This window comes from Gobio gobio (genome assembly GCF_949357685.1).
Source record: "Gobio gobio genome assembly, chromosome: 22".
In the NCBI taxonomy this organism is placed as follows: domain Eukaryota; kingdom Metazoa; phylum Chordata; class Actinopteri; order Cypriniformes; family Gobionidae; genus Gobio; species Gobio gobio.
In genome coordinates, this window is record NC_137118.1 from 22,169,773 (window position 1) to 22,192,594 (window position 22,822).

A 22,822-nucleotide genomic window follows, 5' to 3' on the forward strand; every position below is an offset into this window, starting at 1 on the left:
AGACCTTTGTTCATCTTCGGAACACAAATTAAGATATTTTTGTTGAAATCCGATGGCTCAGAAAGGCCTCCATTGGCAGCAATGTAATTTGCACTCACAAGACCCATAAAAAGTACTAAAAACTTCGTTACAAAGTCCATCTCACTACAGTGGTTCTACAATAGTTTTATGAAGTGACGATAACAGTTTTTGTGCGCAAAAAAAATTATATATAACGACTTTACTCAACAAGTTCTTGTCTTCTGCCTGGGCCTTTGACTTCAACTCACGAAGCACCACGACGCATGCACGAGAATATGACGTAGAGTCGGCGTTCTGACACATGACCTGGAAGCAAGGAGTTTTGTTTACAAGCAGAGGAAGATGCTCTGTATCTAAGCTGTTGAATTCTACATAGATTGTGCTTTAGATCTTGGTGTAGTGGTCAAGATGGGGCTGAAGTGTACATTTCCTGGTTGCCCGAACCATGAGAAACGAACAAGTGCACGTAAAAGTGCCTTATCAAAGCCTCGAAATGAAAGTCATATTATCGCGCATGCGTCGTGGTGCTTCGTAAGTTCATGTCAAATTCTCGTTGCTTCATAAAATTATTGTAGAACCACTGAGATGGACTTTTTAACTACATCTTTAATATCTTTTTATGGGTCTTGTGAGTGCAAATTGCATTGCTGTCAATGGAGGCCTTTCTCAGCCATCGGATTTCAACAAAAATATCTTAATTTAGTAAATAGGTCTTACGGGTGTCGAACGACATGAGCGTAAGTAATTAATGACAGAATTAACCCTTTAACGTGTCACTCCGCTATCGTTGACTGTCTGGCGCCATCTTGTGACTGAAAAACACTTAACCACCACAGGTTACAATGGAAGACTTCAAGGGTTAGTTCACCCAAAAATGAAATTTAGCCCATGATTTACTCACCCTCAAGTCATCCTAGGTGTATATGACATTCTTTATAATGGCAGTGATTGTTGTTCTGTTTTTGAAGTCCATAAAAATGCATCTGTCCATCAAATAACGTGCTCCACCTGGCTCTGGGGAGTTGATAAAGGCCTTCTGAAGTGTATCGATGAGTTTGTGTAAGAAAAATATCCATATTTCAAACTTTATAAAATAAAGTTTCGGCTGACCGCCTTCCGTGTTCAATTTATAGGAAAAGTGTTGCGCGAGGCTCTTTCAACACTTTTTCCATGGAACAGGATCGGCCGGAACTGTACTTTATCAAAAAAAGCTTTGCGTAAGAAGCTTTGCGTAAGACAATATTTTGTGTCTAAATTACTTGAGAAAAGTAGCCATGTAATTGGCTCAGTGGTTCATGTAGGTTGTCTACAAACTGGAAGGTTGGTGGTTCAACCCCCGGTTCCACCTGACCAAGTGTCGAGGTGTCCATGAGCAAGACACCTAACCCCAGCTGCTCCCGACGAGCTGGATGGCTCCTTGCTTCGGGGTATGAATGGGTGAATGTGAGGCAAGATGTAAATCGCTTTGGATGGCCATGGGTCTGTTGAAAGCGCTATATAAATGCAGTCCATTTACCATAATAAGTGGGACAATGTACATCCAGACGGTTGTTATCGCAGAATAAACCCCTTCAGAGTGACTCAAGACCTGAATCACTCTGTCTGGGTTTATTCTGCGATAACAACCAGCTGGATGTACATTATCCCTTACTTATAAATGTGTCATAAATGAATTATTAAGCATTTGTAACACCTTACAATCAGTTCTGAGTTCTAATTAATAATTTTAACCTCATTTGTAATACATAACAATTACCTATTAGAATTTGATGCATTAAAACACATGACGCCACATTTTGTGTTATACAATACACAATATTTCCAATATACATAATTTCTAACATCTAGTATTATTTATATTATATTAGTTTTTAAACATTTTAATTCAATTTTTATTTTTCAGTTTTCATTTTGATTATGGTTTAAGTTCAAGTAATTTTGTTATGTGCTTTTTGTCATTATATTCTAAATAACTTAATAGATTTGTATTACTGTTTTAGGTTTAGTAATTTTAGTACTGTATTTATTTCATATAGTTTCCAAAGCAGAATTTGTGCTTTTCGTTTTTTATGTTTTTAGGTTTTCATCTAATATTCATGTTATCTTATCTCAGCTTTTTTTTTTATGTTATTTTGTTTTAGTTACCAATAACAACAAGACCCAGAAATCACAGCCAATCAGAATGTGTTTAAAGTCAACAGGAAGTGAAATTCACAACCAATAGTTAATGATCAACAAAGCAGGGCGGGATTTAATTTATTTAATCAGAAATAATTCAAGACCAGGAACATGTATTATGAAAGTAAATGGGGTAAATTTCGATGTCAATATTTGACTTTAATGTTTAATATACCGTTACATGTGGCTTTTGGACTGAAGAATTTCATTTTAGGAGGGGGTACTCAGTATAGCGCCATATAAATAGAAATTAATAGGCTGTTTGGCACAAAAGATCAGATTTACTTGGAAATATAGCTTGTATCTTGTCTCATAAGTACCCAGTGATATTGTGTGCAGCTGTTTCATTGTTTCACTGATTGCAATACACGATGTAAGAAAGAAATCCTCTCCTCGCTGTTCGGATGACACATCTTACACCTAATCTTATTTATAAGCTTTGGCCGCACTGAACGAGGCCCAGAATGCAGTGAGGCGCCTAGGATTGTCGAGGCGTAGCCATGTATGAGGGTCAGAGCGTGTTTGGTACATAATGATATGGCTATATAAATAGCTCTCTCTAATATTATGTCTCAGACATCAGATGCATACTGTCTTGTCTGTCTCTGTTCTTTATATCTGAAGAGTTCAGATGCAAAAGCCTCTAAGTGCCATCTGAAATTTTCTTCTAGAATGATCATTTTTATAAAGCTTGTATATTTCATTTAAGTCATTTCACTTAAATGACAATTAATAGGTAATTTGCAATGCCATTTAAGTTAAAATTATTTAACTTGAATATACAAGCTTTATTAAAATGATCATTCTAGAAGAAAATTTCAGATGGCACTTAGAGGCTTTTGCATCTGAACTCTTCATCTGTCTTCCTCTCTCTCAGCACTATGTGCAATGTTACCGGATCCAGGAGGAGACAAACAAGAAGCTGTTGATCTTTTCTTTTCTTTTCTTTTCTTTTTTTTTTTGCCTTTAGAGTTTGATTTTAGGGAGGGATTTCAACAGACTTGTTATTTGTAACCGAAGGTAGTGTTTTATTTGTGGATTTAAAGCATGCCCTAAAAGTACAGGCCAGGGGTAACAAAGGACATTTTGACTCCCACTACCAGTTCTGAAGTTGACAGCAATTGGGAAATGGTTTGTGTAACAGAATTACAGGTGGAATCAAACATTAAGGGCCAGATTTACTAACAGCACACGCCAGCGCAAACCCTCTTTTGGCTTTTAAAAACTACATTGCCTTGTTTAGTAAATCCGGCCCTAAATGTGCATTGACCATCACAGCCTTGCAAATAAAATAAGTTGATGTATGTAGCTGACCAAACTAAATTATTAAAAATAATTGTTTCTTGACACATTTCACAGACACTCTCCATCTGCCATTGTTTATCAAACACACGCCATTGGTTGAGGGTTTAGCATGGTAGATGCCGCAACTACATAATTATTTCTTCAATGGTGCCCATTCAAATGAATTTGTCATTAGCCACTTTTCCACCATCAGCCCAAATGGTTCTAAGAATGGTAACGGTTCCCCTTATATTTCCACTAGAGCTTGGTTCGGCACAATTATAAACCATTCTTGGCCAGGAATTCTCATCATGGCTGGCTAACCGTGCTGAACCATGCTGGTAGAATGTGTAGTGACGTCGCCACTCAGAATCCAAATATTTGAGCAATGTGAACACAAGTTGATGATAGAAATACCTGATCATCCATCATAAAACAGCCACTCTTTACATCTCATAATCTGTAACTCTTGCGTTAGCAAAGCAACGACTGGCACATTTGTATTGCTTTCCAAAGAGCTCCGTTATCAGCACCACAGTGGAAAATGAAACCATATCCGTACCGGCTGGGCCGGATCAGCATGGAATGGAATGGGTAAGCAATGAGAACGGTTTGGCCCGATGGTGGAAAAGCGTCTGTTGATATGAATGGGAATTTGGGAATGAAAAGCACACAATTACAATTCAAGCCCATGTTGGTCTATTTTAACTCTAAATATAGTACAATAGATGGACGAAACGCTGCAGTTTGATAATAATCGAATCAAACACTTGACAGCCCAGGTGCTCAGCGGCCTCTGTGTGGGGAAGCGCAGAGAACGTGGTTTAGTCTGAAATTAAAAGGATGCAGCTTTTGTTTCGTGGGTTTTGAGGAGCACTGGGGAAATGAGCAATGCTCTCTTTTCCAATTATGAAAGATAAAGTTAAATTAAAATGTAAATGCAGAGACTAACAGCCACACCGGCTGTGTTTGTCTGCTCACACTAGATGGAAAGACTCGCAGACGGTGCTAGTGGAAATTCAGTGAAGAAAAAAAGCTCTTTTGGTCTTTGTTCTGAGCAGCTCAGGTGCAGATGAGATATTCTCGAGTCTCGAAGCAAACACACTTCAATTTTCCTGCTCACTCTTTCTCTGTGTTGTACAGCTACACGAAGGAGACCTGGGAGGCAGTGAAGTAATAGTAAATTCTTTAGAAAAATATGCTCTGCACTTTGTATACTGCAGTAGGATCTTGCTTTGTGGGCGAAGTAATTCTCCCTTTCCACTGTTTCATCTCTACCAAGCATGTGTGCGAGAGGTCTGTGCACCAGTCAGAATTGAACTGAGAATGCCTGTTACATTTTAATTGAATTCCTGAGTTTGATTTGATTTTAAATGGAGGTAGCAAACAGGTGCAGAATTGTAAAAACTGCTGCAGATGGTATTTTATCTAACTCACTACGCATTTAATGCTGCGTTATATAGACTATACTACCATTCAAAAGTTTGAAATCATTAAGATTGTTTAATGGTTTTGAAAGAAGTCTCTTCTGCTCACCAAGGCTGCATTTTTTTGATAAAAAATACAGCAAAAACAGTATTATTGTGAAATATTTTTATAATTTAAAACAACTTTTTTTTCTATTTGAATATATTTTAAATGCAAATTATTTCTGTGATTCAAAGCTGAATTTTCAGCATCATTACCCCAGTCTTTAGAGTCACAAGATCCTTCAGAAATCCTTCTAATATGCCGATTTGCTGCTCAAGAAACATTTATTATTATTATCAATGTTGAAAACAGTTTTTTTCAGGATTATTTAATGAATAGAAAGTTCAAAAGAACAGAATTGATCTGAAATATAAAGCTTTTGCAACATTATAAATGTATATACTGTCACTTGATCAATTTAATGCATCCTTAATGCATCCAATAAATGTATTAACTTATTTAAGTTCTTTCCCCAAAAAATTTAAATAATAATTCTTACAGACCCAAAACTTTTGAACGGCAGTACAATGTTACAAAAGCTTTCTATTTCAGATCAATACTGTTCTTTTGAACTTTCTGTTCATCAAAGAATCCTAAGAACACAACTGCTTTCAACATTGATAATAATCAGAAGTGTTTCTTGAACAGCAAATCATCATATTAGAATGATATATATATATATATATATATATATATATATATATATATATGTATATATATATATATATATATATATATATACAGTCAAACATAAATTTATTCAGACATCTTCAACATTTTCTCACATTATCACAGTTTATTCGCTATAAATGGTAATAAAATATGACAAGAATAAATTTTGATAATGTCAGATAACTTTTATAGAAAGGTATTTGCAGCAGCAAATATATCAGCAGCCAGCTGTTAAATTTAAGTACACAATTAGATAATACCAATTTAGGTCAACAACCAGTGACCAAGCAATGCTTAATTTTGTTCAGTCTGTGGTGTAAAAGATAACATTTGCAATTAAAAAAAAAACACTTAAGCAAAACATGATCAGGTCAAAGTGTCTGAATAAATTTAGACCCAAATTTTAATACATTTTACTGGTAGTCCACTTTATGAAGAATTTGTGGGTATAATATGTCACGGTTTACTTTATTTTGCTATCCTCACTTACATAAATTAACTATAGTGTCCTGCACCCTCTAAATATATATATAGTTAGTTGAGAAAATGGACATTATTGTACATCATCCTTTCTTTTATGTGACTGTATTAAATTGTAATTAAATAAAAAATTCCTGCGCCTGTTTTTCCAATTCAACATTTTGTGGGTCAAGGTCAATTTAATTCAAATTCCAACTCGTAGATTAAAAGTGAATTTTCCCTAGTCTTGCTGTGTGACAGATAAAGAGCGAGAAAAGCACAGATTGAGCAACTGCGACTGAGCACCGCACATGATTTTGAGTTCCAGACTGGAGCTTCAGCAGTGCAGGACAGGCCAGTGATGGATGCGCGGGATGAGTCATAGACGCTGGGCCGTCTCTACCATCACTCATCTCCCTCCACAGGCCTCAGCTGCAGTGCATTAGTCAAATTCCCCCCCTCCTCAAACCGGCCAACACATGCACGGGACTTCCCAGCCTCTTTGTGCACCCTCCTCTGTTGTGGTCAAGTGACCCTCTCAATCTCATTACCCTCAGACACCACAGGTGGTCCTCAGGTGGTCTCGAGTCCACTACAAACAGGAAGACCCCTCACCCACCCAATCTCGTTCACTACGAACACCTCAACATTCTTCATCGCATACATCTCACATGCAATCATCTCAATAGCATGTATCATTCCCATAAGTTCCATATCCCTGATTGGTTCTCTTGTTATTGATTGACAGGTGGAGCTCTCTGACAGCACCTCCCACACCATTACTGACGCTTATGCGGGGAAAGAGTACATCATCCAACTGGCGGCCAAGGACATGGAGATCGGCACTTGGAGCGACTGGAGCGTTGCAGTCCACGCCACCCCCTGGATGGAGGAACCCAAACCCATCACCTCCACCACTGAGAGTGACGTTATCCCAGGTATGCATGAGCTGTCAAGTGTATGCCTACTCTTCTATTCACTGCAATGGCAGTTCCGTCTGCCTCTCTGATCTCTGCTCTCTCATAAAACAATAATAGAGGCTGATAATGAGGAGACAGTTTCTATAGCCCTGCATCTTACAGTCATGCTGCCCTCTGCTGTCAGACAGGATTAACAACAAATTAATTGTTGATGCACTCTGAGGTTGGATGATGAATTAACATCAGGTTCTGTTAAGTTTTTTAATGAAAATTATAAAGTAGGTGCCATATTTAATCAGACACCAGCAAAACACCTTGAGGGACACTCATGTCTGTTCAGTATGTCGTACTGTCAGTATGAACCCAAAATAAACCCTATTTACGTTCTCAACATGCGTTCCTTTTCAAATTGTGCTCAATTCTGCAGTCCAAGTTATCCAAAAGAAGAAAAAATGGGATACTTTGAAATGTTATTTTGTAACTTGGCCTTCAGCCTCCATATCTCAGACAAAAAGCTTTACCTTCACAATCCACTGAAAAGGTTTGGATTCTGCTTGGACTTCTTCTATGCTCACTCTTTGACCATCCAATCAATTCCTCGTGGATACCTCTTTTTTTTCTCACTGAAAATTCTGTTTTGCCCTGAAATGCATTGTATGGTAGAAGTAAATAGATTTGGAATGCCACTTTTCCGAGTTGTTGTCAGTCTTGTCTCCTCAGTTGAGCAATCAATACTCAGGTTCTCAACTATACAATGTATTTCATGAATTCTACCGCCATCCCATTGTTCACATTAGAGGTGTTGCAATATACCATATTGACGATAATTCTGATATTAAAAAAATTAAATATTGATGATTGTTAATACTACAGATTGGTGGACAGTAACAGTATTTTTACAAAGTACATTAGTATATGTAAGAGTTTTTTATTTAGTGAAACACAGCTACATTCCAAAGCATAATTCTACATATTCATACTTTTTACTCAATTACATTTCATAAAAGAATATTGTTCCTCGTTATTTTGAACTGAAAAATTTGACACCCGCTCCGAGAGTTTTGGTAATAAAATAAAATGTTCACTTATTTGCAGATGAATACATCAATACATCCACTAATCTTCCTTATTGTAGGATAAAGTGTAGAGTAAAATACAATGATCAGTACTTTTAATACCTAAGTACATTAAAAATCAAGTACTTTTTTTCACTTTTACCCAAGTCAAATTGAAAAGGAGTACTTGTACTATTAGTGAAGTAATATTTCATCAGGTTATCAAGTACTTGATTTGTTTACTACACCCACCACTGATACGATATATACGATTTAAAAAATAATTCTGGGACAGTTTGTTGACTCTCCAACATAGTAGGTGGCGGTATTGCACCTTAACACTGGTTGCCACTCATAATAACATGGACAAACTCATCTTACAGAAAAACGGAACTATGTTATGAGGTGGAAATTTCATATATGATCTGTATGATGTGAATCTTACAAAAATGCACAGTCATTAAAAAGTAAGCATGAAGGACCACTCCTAAACATACCCATCACTGGGGCGTAAGCAGGTTGTATGAAAACATATGAATGAGATTGTACAAATTCATATGAATAAGCCACCAATTCGCCAAAACATAAAATAGTCACAAATTGCCATGAAAAAAGATGACAATGACTCAATGTGTAGCTACTACTGCCACACAAAATAATGTCAAAGGAGATAACAAATGAAAGCCACACCCCCAAAAAGAGTTAGTTGAACATTTTTTGGGTTAAATAAAAAAAGGCAGCGTTAAGGCTTCTTCACACAGGGACGATTTTTGCGTGCGTTTAACGCCTTGTGACCAAACACCTTGGGTTAATTTTTTTTTGTTTTGACGTGGCGCATAAAAAACTGTCCAACCACTGAGATTGGCGCATTTGTTCACATGCCCGGAGCTGCTGAAGTTACAGTAAAAGACGACTTGGTGGTGCTCAAGCACAAAACGGTCTTGCCAAGTACACATTGATACGATGAAGAGAAAGTAAGTAGATAAAGAAGAAGATGAGCTGCTAATGCTGCTTGCCAGTTAGCAAAAAGTGTGTGAATGGTTTTGGCAAGAAGGTAAATACTGTCTCTCTTCTTTTTCTGTGTGACAAGTGAGTGTCAGAAGCGCAAAGTGGCGCAGAACCACCTTGGCGCATCGCCAGTAAAAATCACTTGGGTGTGAACACAAAGACGCGCCGAAAAAAGTCTCGAAAAACGCTGGCGATAAGTGCGTGTGATAAACGTCCCGATGTGCACAGGCCTTTAAAGAGATAGGTCACCCAAAAATGAAAATAATCCCATAATTTACTCACCCTCAAGCCATCCTAGGTATATACGGAAGTTGAATATGGAAGGTGGTCTGCTGGAAACTAGATATTTTACTTTATAACGTGTTAAATATGGATATTTTTCTTACAAACACCCATCGATTCACTTCAGAAGGCCTTTATTAACCCCCTGGAGCCATGTGGATTACTTTCATAATGGATGGATGCACTTTTTTGGGTTTCAAATTTTGGGCTGCCATTATAACGCTTGCAAGAGCCAGGACATTTTTTATATATATATATATAACTGACTGTATTCATCTGAAAGAAGAATGTCATATACACCTGATGGCTTGAGGGTGAGTAAATCATGGGGTAATTTTCATTTTTGGGTGAGCTATCCCTTTAAACATCATAGTCAGCAGGGAATGCTGAACAGCATGAAGTTTTTTATGCTTTTGTATGGTTTCAAACTCTCTCTCCATGCACGTGTGTCATTTGCCAAAAAGATATTGTGACAATCCTAAACATGGAGTCAATTCGTATGGCCTGTAATCAAAAGTAGTTTCACTAACTGTGTCCCAGTGTTTGTTTGTCCACGCTTGGGATTTAAGAGTACTGATACAACAGTCATTTTGGGGCGGACATAGAGAATCTTGTCTTGAAAACCCTAGTGATAGCCTATGTACATTGTTTTATAAATAGCACTGACAACTTGATGACTGTTATTAGAAGTAATATCTAGTGACGGCTGCCGTGCTCGGTTTGATCCAGCAGACAGTATTTAGTTTCTATACACTATACTTGGAACGGAGGAAAGAATCAAAAAGTCAGCTGAAATGCATGCTAGTTTTGTGAGCCATGTGTCAAAACACTCTCTCGAAAAGCTTTCTTTCTTTTCTCCTGGGTAAAACAGAAGAACGTTCTTGTAATAATTCCTCCTTTGCCTTACGTTATTTCAGCATTTTATTTGCTTGAATTTAGATGAGAGTCATTCTGCACGACAGCTTTTTCTACTTTATCTGAGATGTTTTTCAGGGAGTCATTTCACACATCGCCACACTGCACAAATAATACAATAAACGAGCGATATTGAAACAATAACTAATATCTACTTACACTTGTGACATTAACAATTGCACAACGTGAACACGTTCAAGCGGCAGTGGAGCAGTTGTTTAGTTAACTGAAAATATTATTCTAACACTATTGTATTGCGAGGTACAATTATAAAGTTTATTTTATCAAGTTGAATGGAGCCAGGCTTTTGACTCTTGGTTTAAAATATGGTTCAGTTATTGGGCCAGAACCCATCCACTAAAACAGGAAGAGACTGCCTAACTGATATGTAAAGTGACTTATCACAGTTTTATTTTTATGTAGGCTACTATTTGGAATTTTAAATGTTCAAGATTTTCAAAATTGTAAAACATTTTCAAGAAATGTTTAAATTTAATGTCTATACACCATCAAACAAAAGTGGTTTAACCATAGTAAAAATAAATAACCTTATTTTCATGAATACATGGCCTAAAACTAACTCCTGCCAATGGCAGATGACTTTTACCAGCCATTAATATGTTTTATTATGAAACAGATTAATCCTTATTAAAATTACATTACCGTTATTCAGTCAAGAGCAGTGAGTGGTTTTTCTTTGTCTTTTGTTGTTCGAATAAAATTAAAAACAAAGACAGCAGCAGGAATATAGGCTGCTATCACTTTAAGAGCTAATGCACAGATCCAATATACGGATACACATGCGTTTTCTTTCTCAACTGTTTACATTCACTTAAGACTTAACTATGTTTGCAAATAAACTTGTCAAGACGGGCATTTTGACATTATTTTGTTTGAATATGTCTGTTCAAGCTCTGTCTGAGACGCAGATTTATGTGCGCATCCCACACACTACTCTAGAAACTAATTGAGTTCCCTTTTATGTCTTCTTGCACTTTTGTGATGATGGAGCACTGGGCCATCATCTGTCCAGAGCGTTGTTCAAGTTTGTTCACATTCATGTTCTCACAATATTTGCATTGTTAGAATGCATAAAAATGTTACCGGACAACTGGTTATTGACACCATTTCATGTACTCGCCAGCACCACGTTATTTAATTAGCAAATGCACTTGCACCCATCTGTTCGCCCATGGCTGTACTGTTCTGAAAAGGAGGTATGTTCGGGCCCATTGCTGCCGCATTATTTTGAGGCAATTTTGCGCCACCTGGTAATATGTGCCTGTAGGCGGGTGCACAACTCACGTACACTCTGCTTATTGGCTTTTAAAGGGAATGGGAAATGAGACTTGGTTTGGGTTGTTTTATTGCACATTACGCACAAGACACACCTATGACTCATTAAGAGACTAGGTACAACCCTTTCGGACCATACGCCTGGCACGCCGTCCGTTTTTTCTGTCATTAAACTAGCAAAAGTGGATTCGGACACGCCCTAAGTGAACCTGCGCCATGCGTTTTCAGACCATCCGCTCAGATCGTTAAAATAGGGCCCATGGTCATAAGGGTCTGCTGGGTGTTGACTTTTTTTTTTTTTTACTTTAAAGCAAGCAAAAACATTAAAAAGTGAAAAATACAATTAAAATATGCTCATTGTATTCAAGTCATTGAATGTATGAATTGTATTTTTATTGAATTTTTGAAGAAATGAATAGATAGTCTTTCATCCATACAGTATATGAACTGTATATGAACCATGAAGTACTTGAACCAAGGACATACAAACCCTTTCCTGTTTAAAAAAGTGACCATTTTCTTCTTCCCTGGCAGAAACCACCCCTGGTCCGCCTTCAGCCGCACCGCGAGTGGGTAAACCCACAGCGGCCTGCTCCACCCTTCTCTGGTCAACCCACCTGCTCCTGGCCTGCGTCCTGCTGTCCATCATGTGGTATGTGACATCATTGCAATGCTATTTCCAGAATGAACATCTCATTCCTTGTTATTAAGTGAGAAAGGATCACAAGCTTTCAATGAAACAATTGAACAATGCCTGAGGTGTGAACAATGAGCAATGTGCAAACATAATGTGCAAGCATTTATAAATAATTAGAGGCTTACCACTTTATTCATGCAGCTGGACTACACATTTCCTAATTATGTACCATACATAATGACAATACACTTGAGACACCAATAACTAACTAATAGTTGGAGCCTATGCACATAATTTATTAAAGCGTTATTTTAACTCATTGAGTAAGAGTTTGAGTCTTGATTTTGTGGACATGGTACTGAGACCTATATAGACCACATAAAAAACAACAAAAACAACATCCTTGGTATAGGTCTAATCAGTCAATGTTCAAAGCGATAAATTTTTTATTAGTCTTTAAACCAACCAGCTTTCTGTTGGTCAACATGGCGAATCCGTGTGACCATCTTGAACCGCTAGCGAAATATTTTGCACCCAATTGCATGAATTCTGTTTGAAATGACTAGATTCCACCCACGAAAATTGGCTGAACGATTCTTGATCTCAATCAGTACCACAGTCCGAGGCACTAATGGTGATAATTAATTTCACCACTAGTTGGTGCTGTATCTTCACCATTACAGAGAATTCAGAAGAATGTCTATTCCACCACTTTCAGTCGCTTTATATTAGAAATTAATGCTGAAATACATTTCTTGATTCAGTTCATAAAAATAGACAAACTTTTTTCCTGAGGTCTTAGTCCCCTTGAGGAATCTGGTCTTGACCAAGGTCTGGATCTTAGTGGATCTGGTATTGATCTGGGTCTTGGTACAGTATGGTTTTTGTCTGGTACAGTATGGTATTTGCCTGATACACAGTGGGCTAGTATTGGTTTGGGGGTGTTGACACAGGACACTGGAACACAGTGGGCTAGTATTGGTTTGAGGGTGTTGGGGGTTGGCTAGCACACAGTTGCCTTTTAAGGTAGACTCCTTTGACTGTGAACATGGATAGATAACTTGCACATGCGCTTTTGTCCACTGTACTGATGATGAAAATTACGTCACTCAGACAGTTTGCGAGCCGGAACGGGAAGTGTACTTTCAGCCTTAGTGGTTATTTATCTGGATCTTAGAAGGTCTGGTCTGGGTAAATTGGGAGTTTGGTAGTGATGTAGCAATTAAAGGGGTCTGGTATTGTTCTGGCTCTTAAAGGGTCTGGTATTTATCTTGGTCTCTTGGGTCTGGTATTAATCTTGGGTCTGGTATTAAACTTAGGGGGTCTGCTATTGATTTACGTCTTAGTGGGTCTAGTATTGGTCTATGTTTGAGGTGGTGGTCTTAAAGGAACACACCGACTTTTTGAGACTTTATCTTATTCACCATATCCATCAGAGTTAGATATGTCCATACATTCCATTCTCATCTCTGTGCGTGCCATAACTCTGTCTGACGCACCCATTGCTAGCCTAGCTTAGCACAAAGACTGGAGGTAAACGGCTCCAGCTAGCCTACAGCTCAATAAGTTACAAAATAACACCAAAATTTTCCTATTTACATGTTGTGACGTGTATAGTTACATCGTGTACTAAGACCGACGGAAAATGAAAAGTTGAAAATCGATATGGCTAGGAACTATACTCTCATTTCTGCCTAATAATCAGGGAACTTTGTGCCGTCCCATGAGTGCAGCGGCGCAATGATATTACACAGCGCCTGAAAATAGGCTAACTTCCATCAACATAACCAACGTGACAACCTGCTTACACGGGGAGCGTGCTGGGGACTATTTTCAGGTGCTGCGTAATATCATTGCGCCGCTGCACTCATGGGACGGCACAACGTTTCTTGATTATTACGCAGGAATGAGAGAATAGTTCCTAGCCATATCGCCCTAGAAAAACTTTTCATTTTCTGTCGGTCTGAGTACACGATGTAACTATACACATCACAACATGTAATAGGAAAATGTTGGCGTTATTTTGTCACTTATTGAGCAGTAGGCTAGCTGGAGCCATTTACCTCCAGTCTTTGTGCTAAGCTAAGCTAGCGGTGGGTGCATCAGACAGAGTTATGGCACGCAAGGGGATGAGAATGGTATGTATGGACTTATCTAACTCTGGGGGATACGGTGAATAAGATAAAGTCCCAAAAGTCGGCGTGTTCCACTCAGACTTTAGTATCTTTCATGTGGTCACAGTCCTTTCAGAACGTGATTTTGTCTCACCCTCAGCAGTTATACATATTACACTTAATGAACTAGACATCGGCAGACTACTGGAGGAGTTTCACTCTCAAAACAAACACTATTGGGCCTTCTTGTAATTATGTGAAATGGACACTCTTAGACATAATTACAATGTGGTCAGCCCTCTTCCATCTGAAAAAAACGTAGAGATTGTTGACAGCGGGTTACAATACAGGACAGTTGACTAGAGACCATCGGCTCATTAGACCAGCACAATCCACCCAGAACCCCTGAGAAACTGAGGGACAGACCCGATTACCGGTGCTTACAGCCACATAAACCTCATCGATCCCCCGCAGGAGTCAGAAAGCAAGAGGAGATAGCCGAGTAACAAGCCGGAGATTCATTAGCGCTCTGTCCATATGTTTACAGCATGCCTGTTATCTCAAACTCAGCAACACGGCATAACGAGCCAATCTCTAATTAAAGCAAGCTCATGCATGGAGCTGGAAGGCAGGAGGAAGTGTATGATAGCACCTCGGGGGTAGGATGTGTTCGTCCTCCCAAGATGGCCATGTACACGCAGAAATACCTTCGCCTCATACCTCCAAACTGAGCAGTTCTGAGCAAGATTTAATTGGTCAGTCTGTAATAAGCCAAGACTAAATTAAAGGCAACATCACGGGTGGCTGCTCACCAATTACATCTTCCCACTGGCATGAAGTGGGAGCCATTTAGATATTGCTCTCATTGGCCCCTGTTTGTTCTCATTTGCAATACTGTGTCCGTAATTTATGCTGTAGTTGGCTGACCGCTGTATAGAAGTGCTCAGTTGGGGAATGTTTTCAAATTCGGTTAAGGAGTTCACTATATTGTTTTTTGAAGTCACACTGTCATGATGAATAAATCTAACACCCTTTCTACCTGTCAAAAACATTTTAATTGTAGGTTTATATTTATAGGTTTATATTTCACCCCAAAATCAAAAACAGAAATGATTTTGTGTAAAGAAGATGTAGGACCATTTAGATTATATATATATATATTAATGACAATTAAGCACATTCTCTCCAAACTTCTCATTGTAGTAATGGCAAAATATAACAAAGTGTGTATTTACACTAAGTTGTTTTACACTCTATTTGCACCAACTCAGATTACAGTCTATTTATACTAACTTGCACTAGATTATCGACAGTAGCAATAGTGTAGGGGTAAGGTGTGTTGCAGAAAGTTGACGCAAATCGATCCGTGTTCGAATCCACCTTTTTCTGAACTCGCTCTACTCCCTTTTCCCATCACATATCAGATCAGAAAGGCATTTGTTTTCAATAAAAATTAAGAAAACATTGTAAAAGTGGAAATAAAGTGTCTAACGTGTGTTTAATAATAAAGTGTTCATCAGTTAGGGGTAGGTGTAGGGAGGGCTTTATTGTCCCAATAAGGTGGCATCCATTAAATATTTTTATAAATATAATAATTTACATCTACCTACTATTTATACTTGTTGCACAGAAAATACAGCAATTTTACAGTGTAAATAGAATCTATCCCAATTTTCACTTAGTGTAAATAGCAGCTATAGTAGCAGCTACACAGTGCAAATAACCGCTGGAAAATACAATCCTCATTACTTTAATGTGAAAAAAATATGTAATATTTAGATTGTAAAGTATTTATAGATAATGTTTGTTCTTCTGATGATAATTTATGCAAAAAAAAAATTTTGGGGACTTTTTTATTATGTAATGAGAACACAATGAATGAGAATCACTATTGAAACTAATGGAAATAGGAAAAATAAAAACCTCTACATTATAAAGTCTGAATGCACTATGGTAATGAATTTGGGGAAAATATGCTTCATATATTAAGCATTGATAAAAAAAATTGAAATAGACTTTATTCACACACTTCGTCTGATTTACTATCTTTTTGGGGACTCTCCATAAACGGAATGGTTTTTATACTGTACAAACTGTATATTCTATCCCCTTACACTAACCCTACCCCTACCCCTAAACCCATCACAGAAAACTTTATAAAAAACACAAACTTTATAATTATACAAAAATCTGTATGATTTATAAGCTTGTTTCCCAATGGGGACCTCAGTTTAGGTCATGTGAATTCAGGTTGAAGTCCCTATCCGGATAGAAAAACATGTACACATATATACAAGCCCGCACACACACAAACACACACACCTTAAGTGAATGTTTTCAGACACAATTCAATAATTTCCATAAATACTCCAGCACAAATTTAACATATATTTTCTTTTCTTTGTTTTCAGATGTGTAAGCTTCATTCCTGTGGAAAAAATGAGGAGTCTTCTATTTCTATTTTGCACATGTTAATAGATATCGTGCATTGATAATTTAATTCAAGTTCTTTTTCTCACGAAAGAAAAAAGACCTAGAAAGATTAATAAATGCTGACAATTACAAAAGGAAGACAAAAGAACAATAAAGCATTTCAACATCTCTGGCGATGACAGCTGATGGAAGACCAGACGCAGACACAGGACCCGAACCCCAGGGGAGCAAAAGATTTGGGGGACACGAGACTCACTTGCCTGGCAGCACAAGAACAACACGAACAAAGAAACAAAATTCATCCACCTCACTTTTGTTTGTCACACAAGATTTTTCACCCCATGTCGATCTTTAAAACTGTTCAGAGGACAGAAAAGGCTAATTTTGTGTAACATTGCTTTCCACGACATGCAGCTAACTCATCATGCCAAAGACTTGGACTGTTTTTCTTTTTTCCCATGATCCCCAGATTCCCCAAACCTGTGTCTGTAAGGAATTGGAACTGGCAGTACAAAATCTTCACAAGCTTCAAAGACTGAGGAGTACCACATTTATTTTGAAGGCCATCATTTGATATCTGTTGTATTCCTTTCGTTTTCCTCTTTTCCTTTTATCATTTTTTTGGCCCGTGAACACAGAGAAGTTGAAACTGTAAATAACAAATTGGTTTGGACTGTTCTGGACCACCTTTTGTAACAGGAAGAACAATGTGTCGTGTCAGACCATCTGAAGATTAAGCACCATTCGGAACCATATTTTCATTCTTCGACTTTTTGCCTTTCACAATCTGTTTTTGCAGACTTTTCTAGTCAGTATCACAGTTTAATACTACCTTCTTCAAGGAAAATCGTTTCACTTTGTTTTTGGTTATCATTGAATAAAATATAATTTTAGAACCTTAGATATTTTTGTTCATTTGTTTGTGGTTTGTTTGTTTTTTTCAAACCATAATTGCTTAATTCTCCTTGATCATATTTTGTAAACTATGATATGTATCTTTAACATGAGAAAAAGTTTATTATTTAATAATGTATGTATTAGCTTTAGATTCTTGTAACCTGTATCTGGGTTCTTTTTATAGATGTATATAAAATGAGAAGTTGTTCATTAAATGTGACCATTTCACAATGAGTAGAACCTGCGAGTCTTTTTGTTCATGTCCGTCAATGAATGTGGTGCATTTCTTAACTGGTTTTACATTGGACATCAATTGGCGAGCCAACACAATACCAAAATTGTTTACAAAATGGTCCTTAAAACCTGTATTTAACAGACTATTTATTTTTCTTTGCATTGTTTTGTTCATGATTTCATGATGTTGGCCATGTTACCTTACTTTTATCAAGTGACAAATTAATTTGACAAATGAACTGTGTTGCATTTAACATTACTTCCCCCTGCCGCCTGCAAATCCTATTGGAACTGAATTTCCGGTGCGGATTTCAAACAAATTCGTACAGTGTGCTTTGTCCGATTTGTAGAAAAAACATGAAGGTCCACCCCATAAATCTTAGCCTGGCTCCGCCCTCCTACGTACTTCCGCTCAATTTTCATTTTCCTTCAGTACTCCGTCTGGGATTGCGGTATATTCTCTGGGATTCTCCAGCCAAATTTTACCCGGTCCAATCAGCGAACAGAGGGAGTGGCTAAGAATGATGACGATGATGTTGTGCGCTAGTTTGAGATGACATGCGTCACGACCAAATGTTAGCGATTGGTTATGGCAGATCCAGAGTGGCTCTGGGCAGATCCAATAGTTTTAACCCTCTCGGGCGATCTGCTCTCTTTTTTTACTTCAACACAGTACCCGCCTTCAAGGAAGTTAACACTTGTCAATGGAGAGTGGCCAGACTCTCTGTACAAATAAAAATGTACGATAGTCTGGTAGGACCAGGCTACATAAACCTGTCAGTGGGACTAAAATGTACGCATTCATACAAATTAGTAACCAATTCACCAAAATGTTAAATATTTATGAATTATTTTGAAAGTTCTGAACCGAAATGACCTGTGATCCATTTTTGGGTCAACCAATCAGTTTATAACCACTGAGCTTATATAAGCCTCCCTTCGGACTATTACAGAGTGTGGAAAAGGTCTCATGATAAATGTTTTCTTTGACTGAAATGCACATTGAGGTTGAAGATGATTACAGATTATGGCATTCGAAACGTTCAATTAAACCATGCTGGATCTCTGTAAAACACTCATTTCCATAAACTCATAAAACACACTGCAGTAATTTATAAAAGTGTTACTTCTTTCTTCGTATCTTTTCTATAGGCTGCAATATGTGTTTGTGCACACTTGAAACTATCATTATGTTAAAGTAATAGTTCACCACAAAAAGAAAATTGTAATCATTTCTTCACCCTCATGTTGTTTCAAATCCATGATCTCCTAAAACGACAAAAAGCACCACCTTTAACCTGGGCTCAGACTACAGGAGTTTTTAAAACATAACCGATTAGGAAATCTGGTTGCATCACGCACATAAGGAGAATCTTTACTCTCAAATTTCAAACATGCCCACAATTCAAGGTTCGAAAATCATAGCCCATCTCACACTACAAGATATTATCACGCCAGAAAAGAACACCTCTCACGATCTTATGTGGAAGTGGATGTAAACAAAATGTATATTGTTTGTTCTGTGAGATTTTAAATGCCAATTTAATATGTTAACCTTCTGGTTTTCATGTGTCAGTCAAGAACAGATTTTTTTTCAATGAAATGATTGTATTATATCTTAGTTTGATAATGTTTTTTTTTTTATTTAATATTTTGTATTTTAGGGGATTTTATGGTACTAAATTATATTTATGCAGTAGTAATAATCCTTTTATTCACTTTTTGAGCCCTGAAAATGAATTTCCAAAACACGTTTTACTCCATAAATCTAAACAAGCAGTGTTCCAAATTTGAGGTTGATATTTTCCAAAATGAGCTTTCAGTAAGAATTTGTTTGTCAGTAACAAATGTTTCCACTAGATGAAATTCATCTCCCATTCATTTCCAATGCGGTCATTTTTGAACGCTGTAATACAGTTCTTTGTTATGGGAAGGAGATGGGAACCGGCGAACATTTAACGACTTTAATAAATAAATTAACAAAATGAAAGTGCCCCTCACGGACGACTGCCACGCACACACACTTAACAAAACATAACCAAAACAACGTAAAGTCCTGGCCTGGTCCTCACTCGTCCTTCACTGGTGTCGCTCATCCTTATATGCCGCCGGGCTCCCTCATGAGAGGACTTGAGACCGGTGTGCCTCGCAGGTGACGCTCATTCTCAATCACGCATCGGTCTCGCTCGCTCCTCCCACGTCTCTCGCTCGCCAACCTCGCCACAAATGCAAACAGTACAAGTGCGACTATTTTTATCAGGACCATTTAACCATGGTCCATGTCCATGATTTTTGTTGTTGTTTACACAGCAAGTGCCAAAAACGTTACCAAGTTTCGTACCATTCCGATGAAGTAAAAACTGAAACTGAAAAAACAAAACTAAAACGTTAGCTTCAGGGGCTGACAAATGTTTACCGTTGCTTGGCGACATTGTTACACGTTAGCTCACATCGCTAACAATAGCTCATATGGTGCCCAGGGTGAACCTTAGACTATTTTTTTTTTAATCCATAATTTCAATTTGTGTTGATTTAGAACTTTTCACACTCCCCCTCCTGCTCTCCCTACTGACGACACCTCTGGTCTCCCCACTGGAAACTGAGGTGATGTAAACCAACCCCTGCTCCTCACACTGAGAGAGAGTACTTCTCCGTTCGCACACTACGAGTCCTGAGTTCTGTCTTTACCAACAGAGATCAATGGAACTTGCGATCATTGTTGGCAAACGCACCACTGGTTAATTGACCAAAATTAACCTGGTTGGGACTTAAGGTTAATTGCCACCCCGTGCCGCCCCCCTTAAGATGTGTCCTGTTTCTAGGCTCCAGTGCCTTTTTTCCTCTCTCTCACTGTCTAGACTGCTTTTGCCCTCTGCTTCTGCCCTGGCTTGCTTTCTGCTCCTCAGGGACCATCTTCTCTTGCCCCAGCCCATCATTCCTAGCCCACCAGCAATCTTACAATTACAATAGCTGCTCAAGTAGAAGTCAAGCCCGTATTCTATTTATGACTAGTACCTGTAGCCATAATGACAGTGGCTAAAGTAATAAAAATGAGTCCAATCGAGGCATGAGTTCATCCGTCAAATCTTAATTAACTCACTATAACTCTCATAGTAGAGAGCGAAGTGTTTGAGTCGATTGTGGACCACAAACCTGACGGGAGCTAAAACCTTCAGATGACACTCTGCTCATTTCCATGGAAGCCTGTTTCCACAACAGACTGAACAAATAAAAAAGCAATTGCGACTTTTCACAATTCTGACTTATTTTCTCACAATCCCAAATTTCACTTCTCACTATTCAGACCTTTTTTCCAGGAAGTTATAACATACAGTTCTGACTTTATTTTGAGTCTTACTATGTTGAGTTAATTCAATTCTCCCTTTTTCTCAAAATTGCGAGTTTATATCTCACAATTTTCACTTTTTTTCATGCAACGCTGAATATACATCTCGCACTTTTAACTTTTTGTCTCAGAATTACGACACAGTTCTGATACAGTTATTTCCTTCAATTCGAGTTGATATCTCACAATTGAGTTAAGTTGATATCTCATAATTCTGACTTTTGTTCTCATAATTCTGAGATTACATCTTGCAATTCTGACTTTCTGAATTGTGAGTTTATATATAACAGTCCAGACTTGAGAAAAAGGTCAAAATTGACATGAGCCTAAATGATAACAAAGTGAATGATGGCAAAAGGTTTACTTTGGGTGAACCTTTCCGTTAATGTACAGTAGCACCACAGGACTAGTGTACATAAAGTGAAAAAGAGAGAATTCTTATTTTCTTTCATAATTCTTCCAAGTTCGACCATGAACCACTGAGATGAGAGTAACTATAATTCTGGGAGAACCATAACTCTCCTTCAAGCATCAATCTCTCTCAGACTGTACACCTGAAGGCATACTGTTGACTTACCCTTCACTTAAAGTCTTCTAAAGTATAGACCCAAGAACTCTTATTAGCTGGCAGGAGAGGGGAGAAACTTACAGGAAAATCAATGGCTCACAGGGTTGCGGTCTCCAACGGCCGTCTAGCCAGGCATTACGATGACTGATCGGTTATGCTAGGCCTGTAGCGTTCAGAGGAAGCGGGGGAGGCTTGGTTAGTTATGGGGGATAGATTTGAGTTTTCTGATGGACAGCTGCCAGGCTGGGATAATAAGGAACATTTTTGGCTTTTTTAAAGTGCGTTGATTGGTTTGCACAGAAGGGCTTCTTTGACATAGCTGGTGCTCTCTGTTGGCATCTTGATTGACATATGAAATAGCACTGATTTGTTGTAAACGAGTTGAATCAAGATTTCTTGAGGCGAGTAGAAATGATTTATATTTTTAGAGAGAGATTACACAAAATGTGTGCAAAGCTTTGCAATTTTAACAATCTTTTCACTCTCCACAAAGACCTCAACACATTTTTATCATCATAGACCTGTCTGTTTCATTTTTTTATGTAAAATATAATCGTCCAATGAGGCATGTAGTTACAAGTTATTCTTACAGCGTATCATATTCGCATTGTAATCCGTTATTTCATAAATAATTTTAAATATTTTACAATTCTTATTTATTCATGTCAACTCATAACAAACAACTAACGTTATTGTCACATGCATCTGCAAAAGAAAGTGGAGAGAGGATCTAAATGTGACAGTAAAAGGTTTATTAACAAAAAAGAACTAGAAACCAAAACACTCTTTACTATCAAACATCAGAAACAGAAAAACTGGTAAAACGCGACAATAACAGACAACTAAACAGGACTCAACACTGGGCTTAAAAGGATAGTTCACCCTGAAATGAAAATAAACAACAAGAAAAAAGTGTCTTCCACAGCTTTGTGATCTCCTCATGCACTTCTGGGTAGAAAGGAACCGGGGCAGAGTGTGGCTGTGCATTGTGCTCCGACCCCAGGAGCCAATCATCCAACCACAAGTATTCGGG

General features: G+C 37.9%; 1 protein-coding gene across 4 annotated transcripts in view; it reads left to right on the top strand.

The window, feature by feature from the left end:
• cntfr (ciliary neurotrophic factor receptor) overlaps positions 1-18,133 on the top strand; it is a 221,040-nt gene extending 202,907 nt beyond the window's left edge. For 3 of the 4 annotated variants that reach the window (XM_079804551.1, XM_079804550.1, XM_079804548.1), the window contains exons 8-10: positions 6,833-7,022; positions 12,095-12,212; positions 16,723-17,879. In XM_079804551.1, coding sequence (XP_079660677.1) covers positions 6,833-7,022; positions 12,095-12,212; position 16,723 — 309 coding nt within the window. In that variant the 3' untranslated portion in view covers positions 16,724-17,879. Of the gene's footprint in view, positions 1-6,832; positions 7,023-12,094; positions 12,213-16,722 lie in introns of all 4 variants that reach the window. The other variant, XM_079804549.1, reaches the window with a different exon arrangement.
• The last annotated feature ends 4,689 nt before the right edge of the window (positions 18,134-22,822 follow it).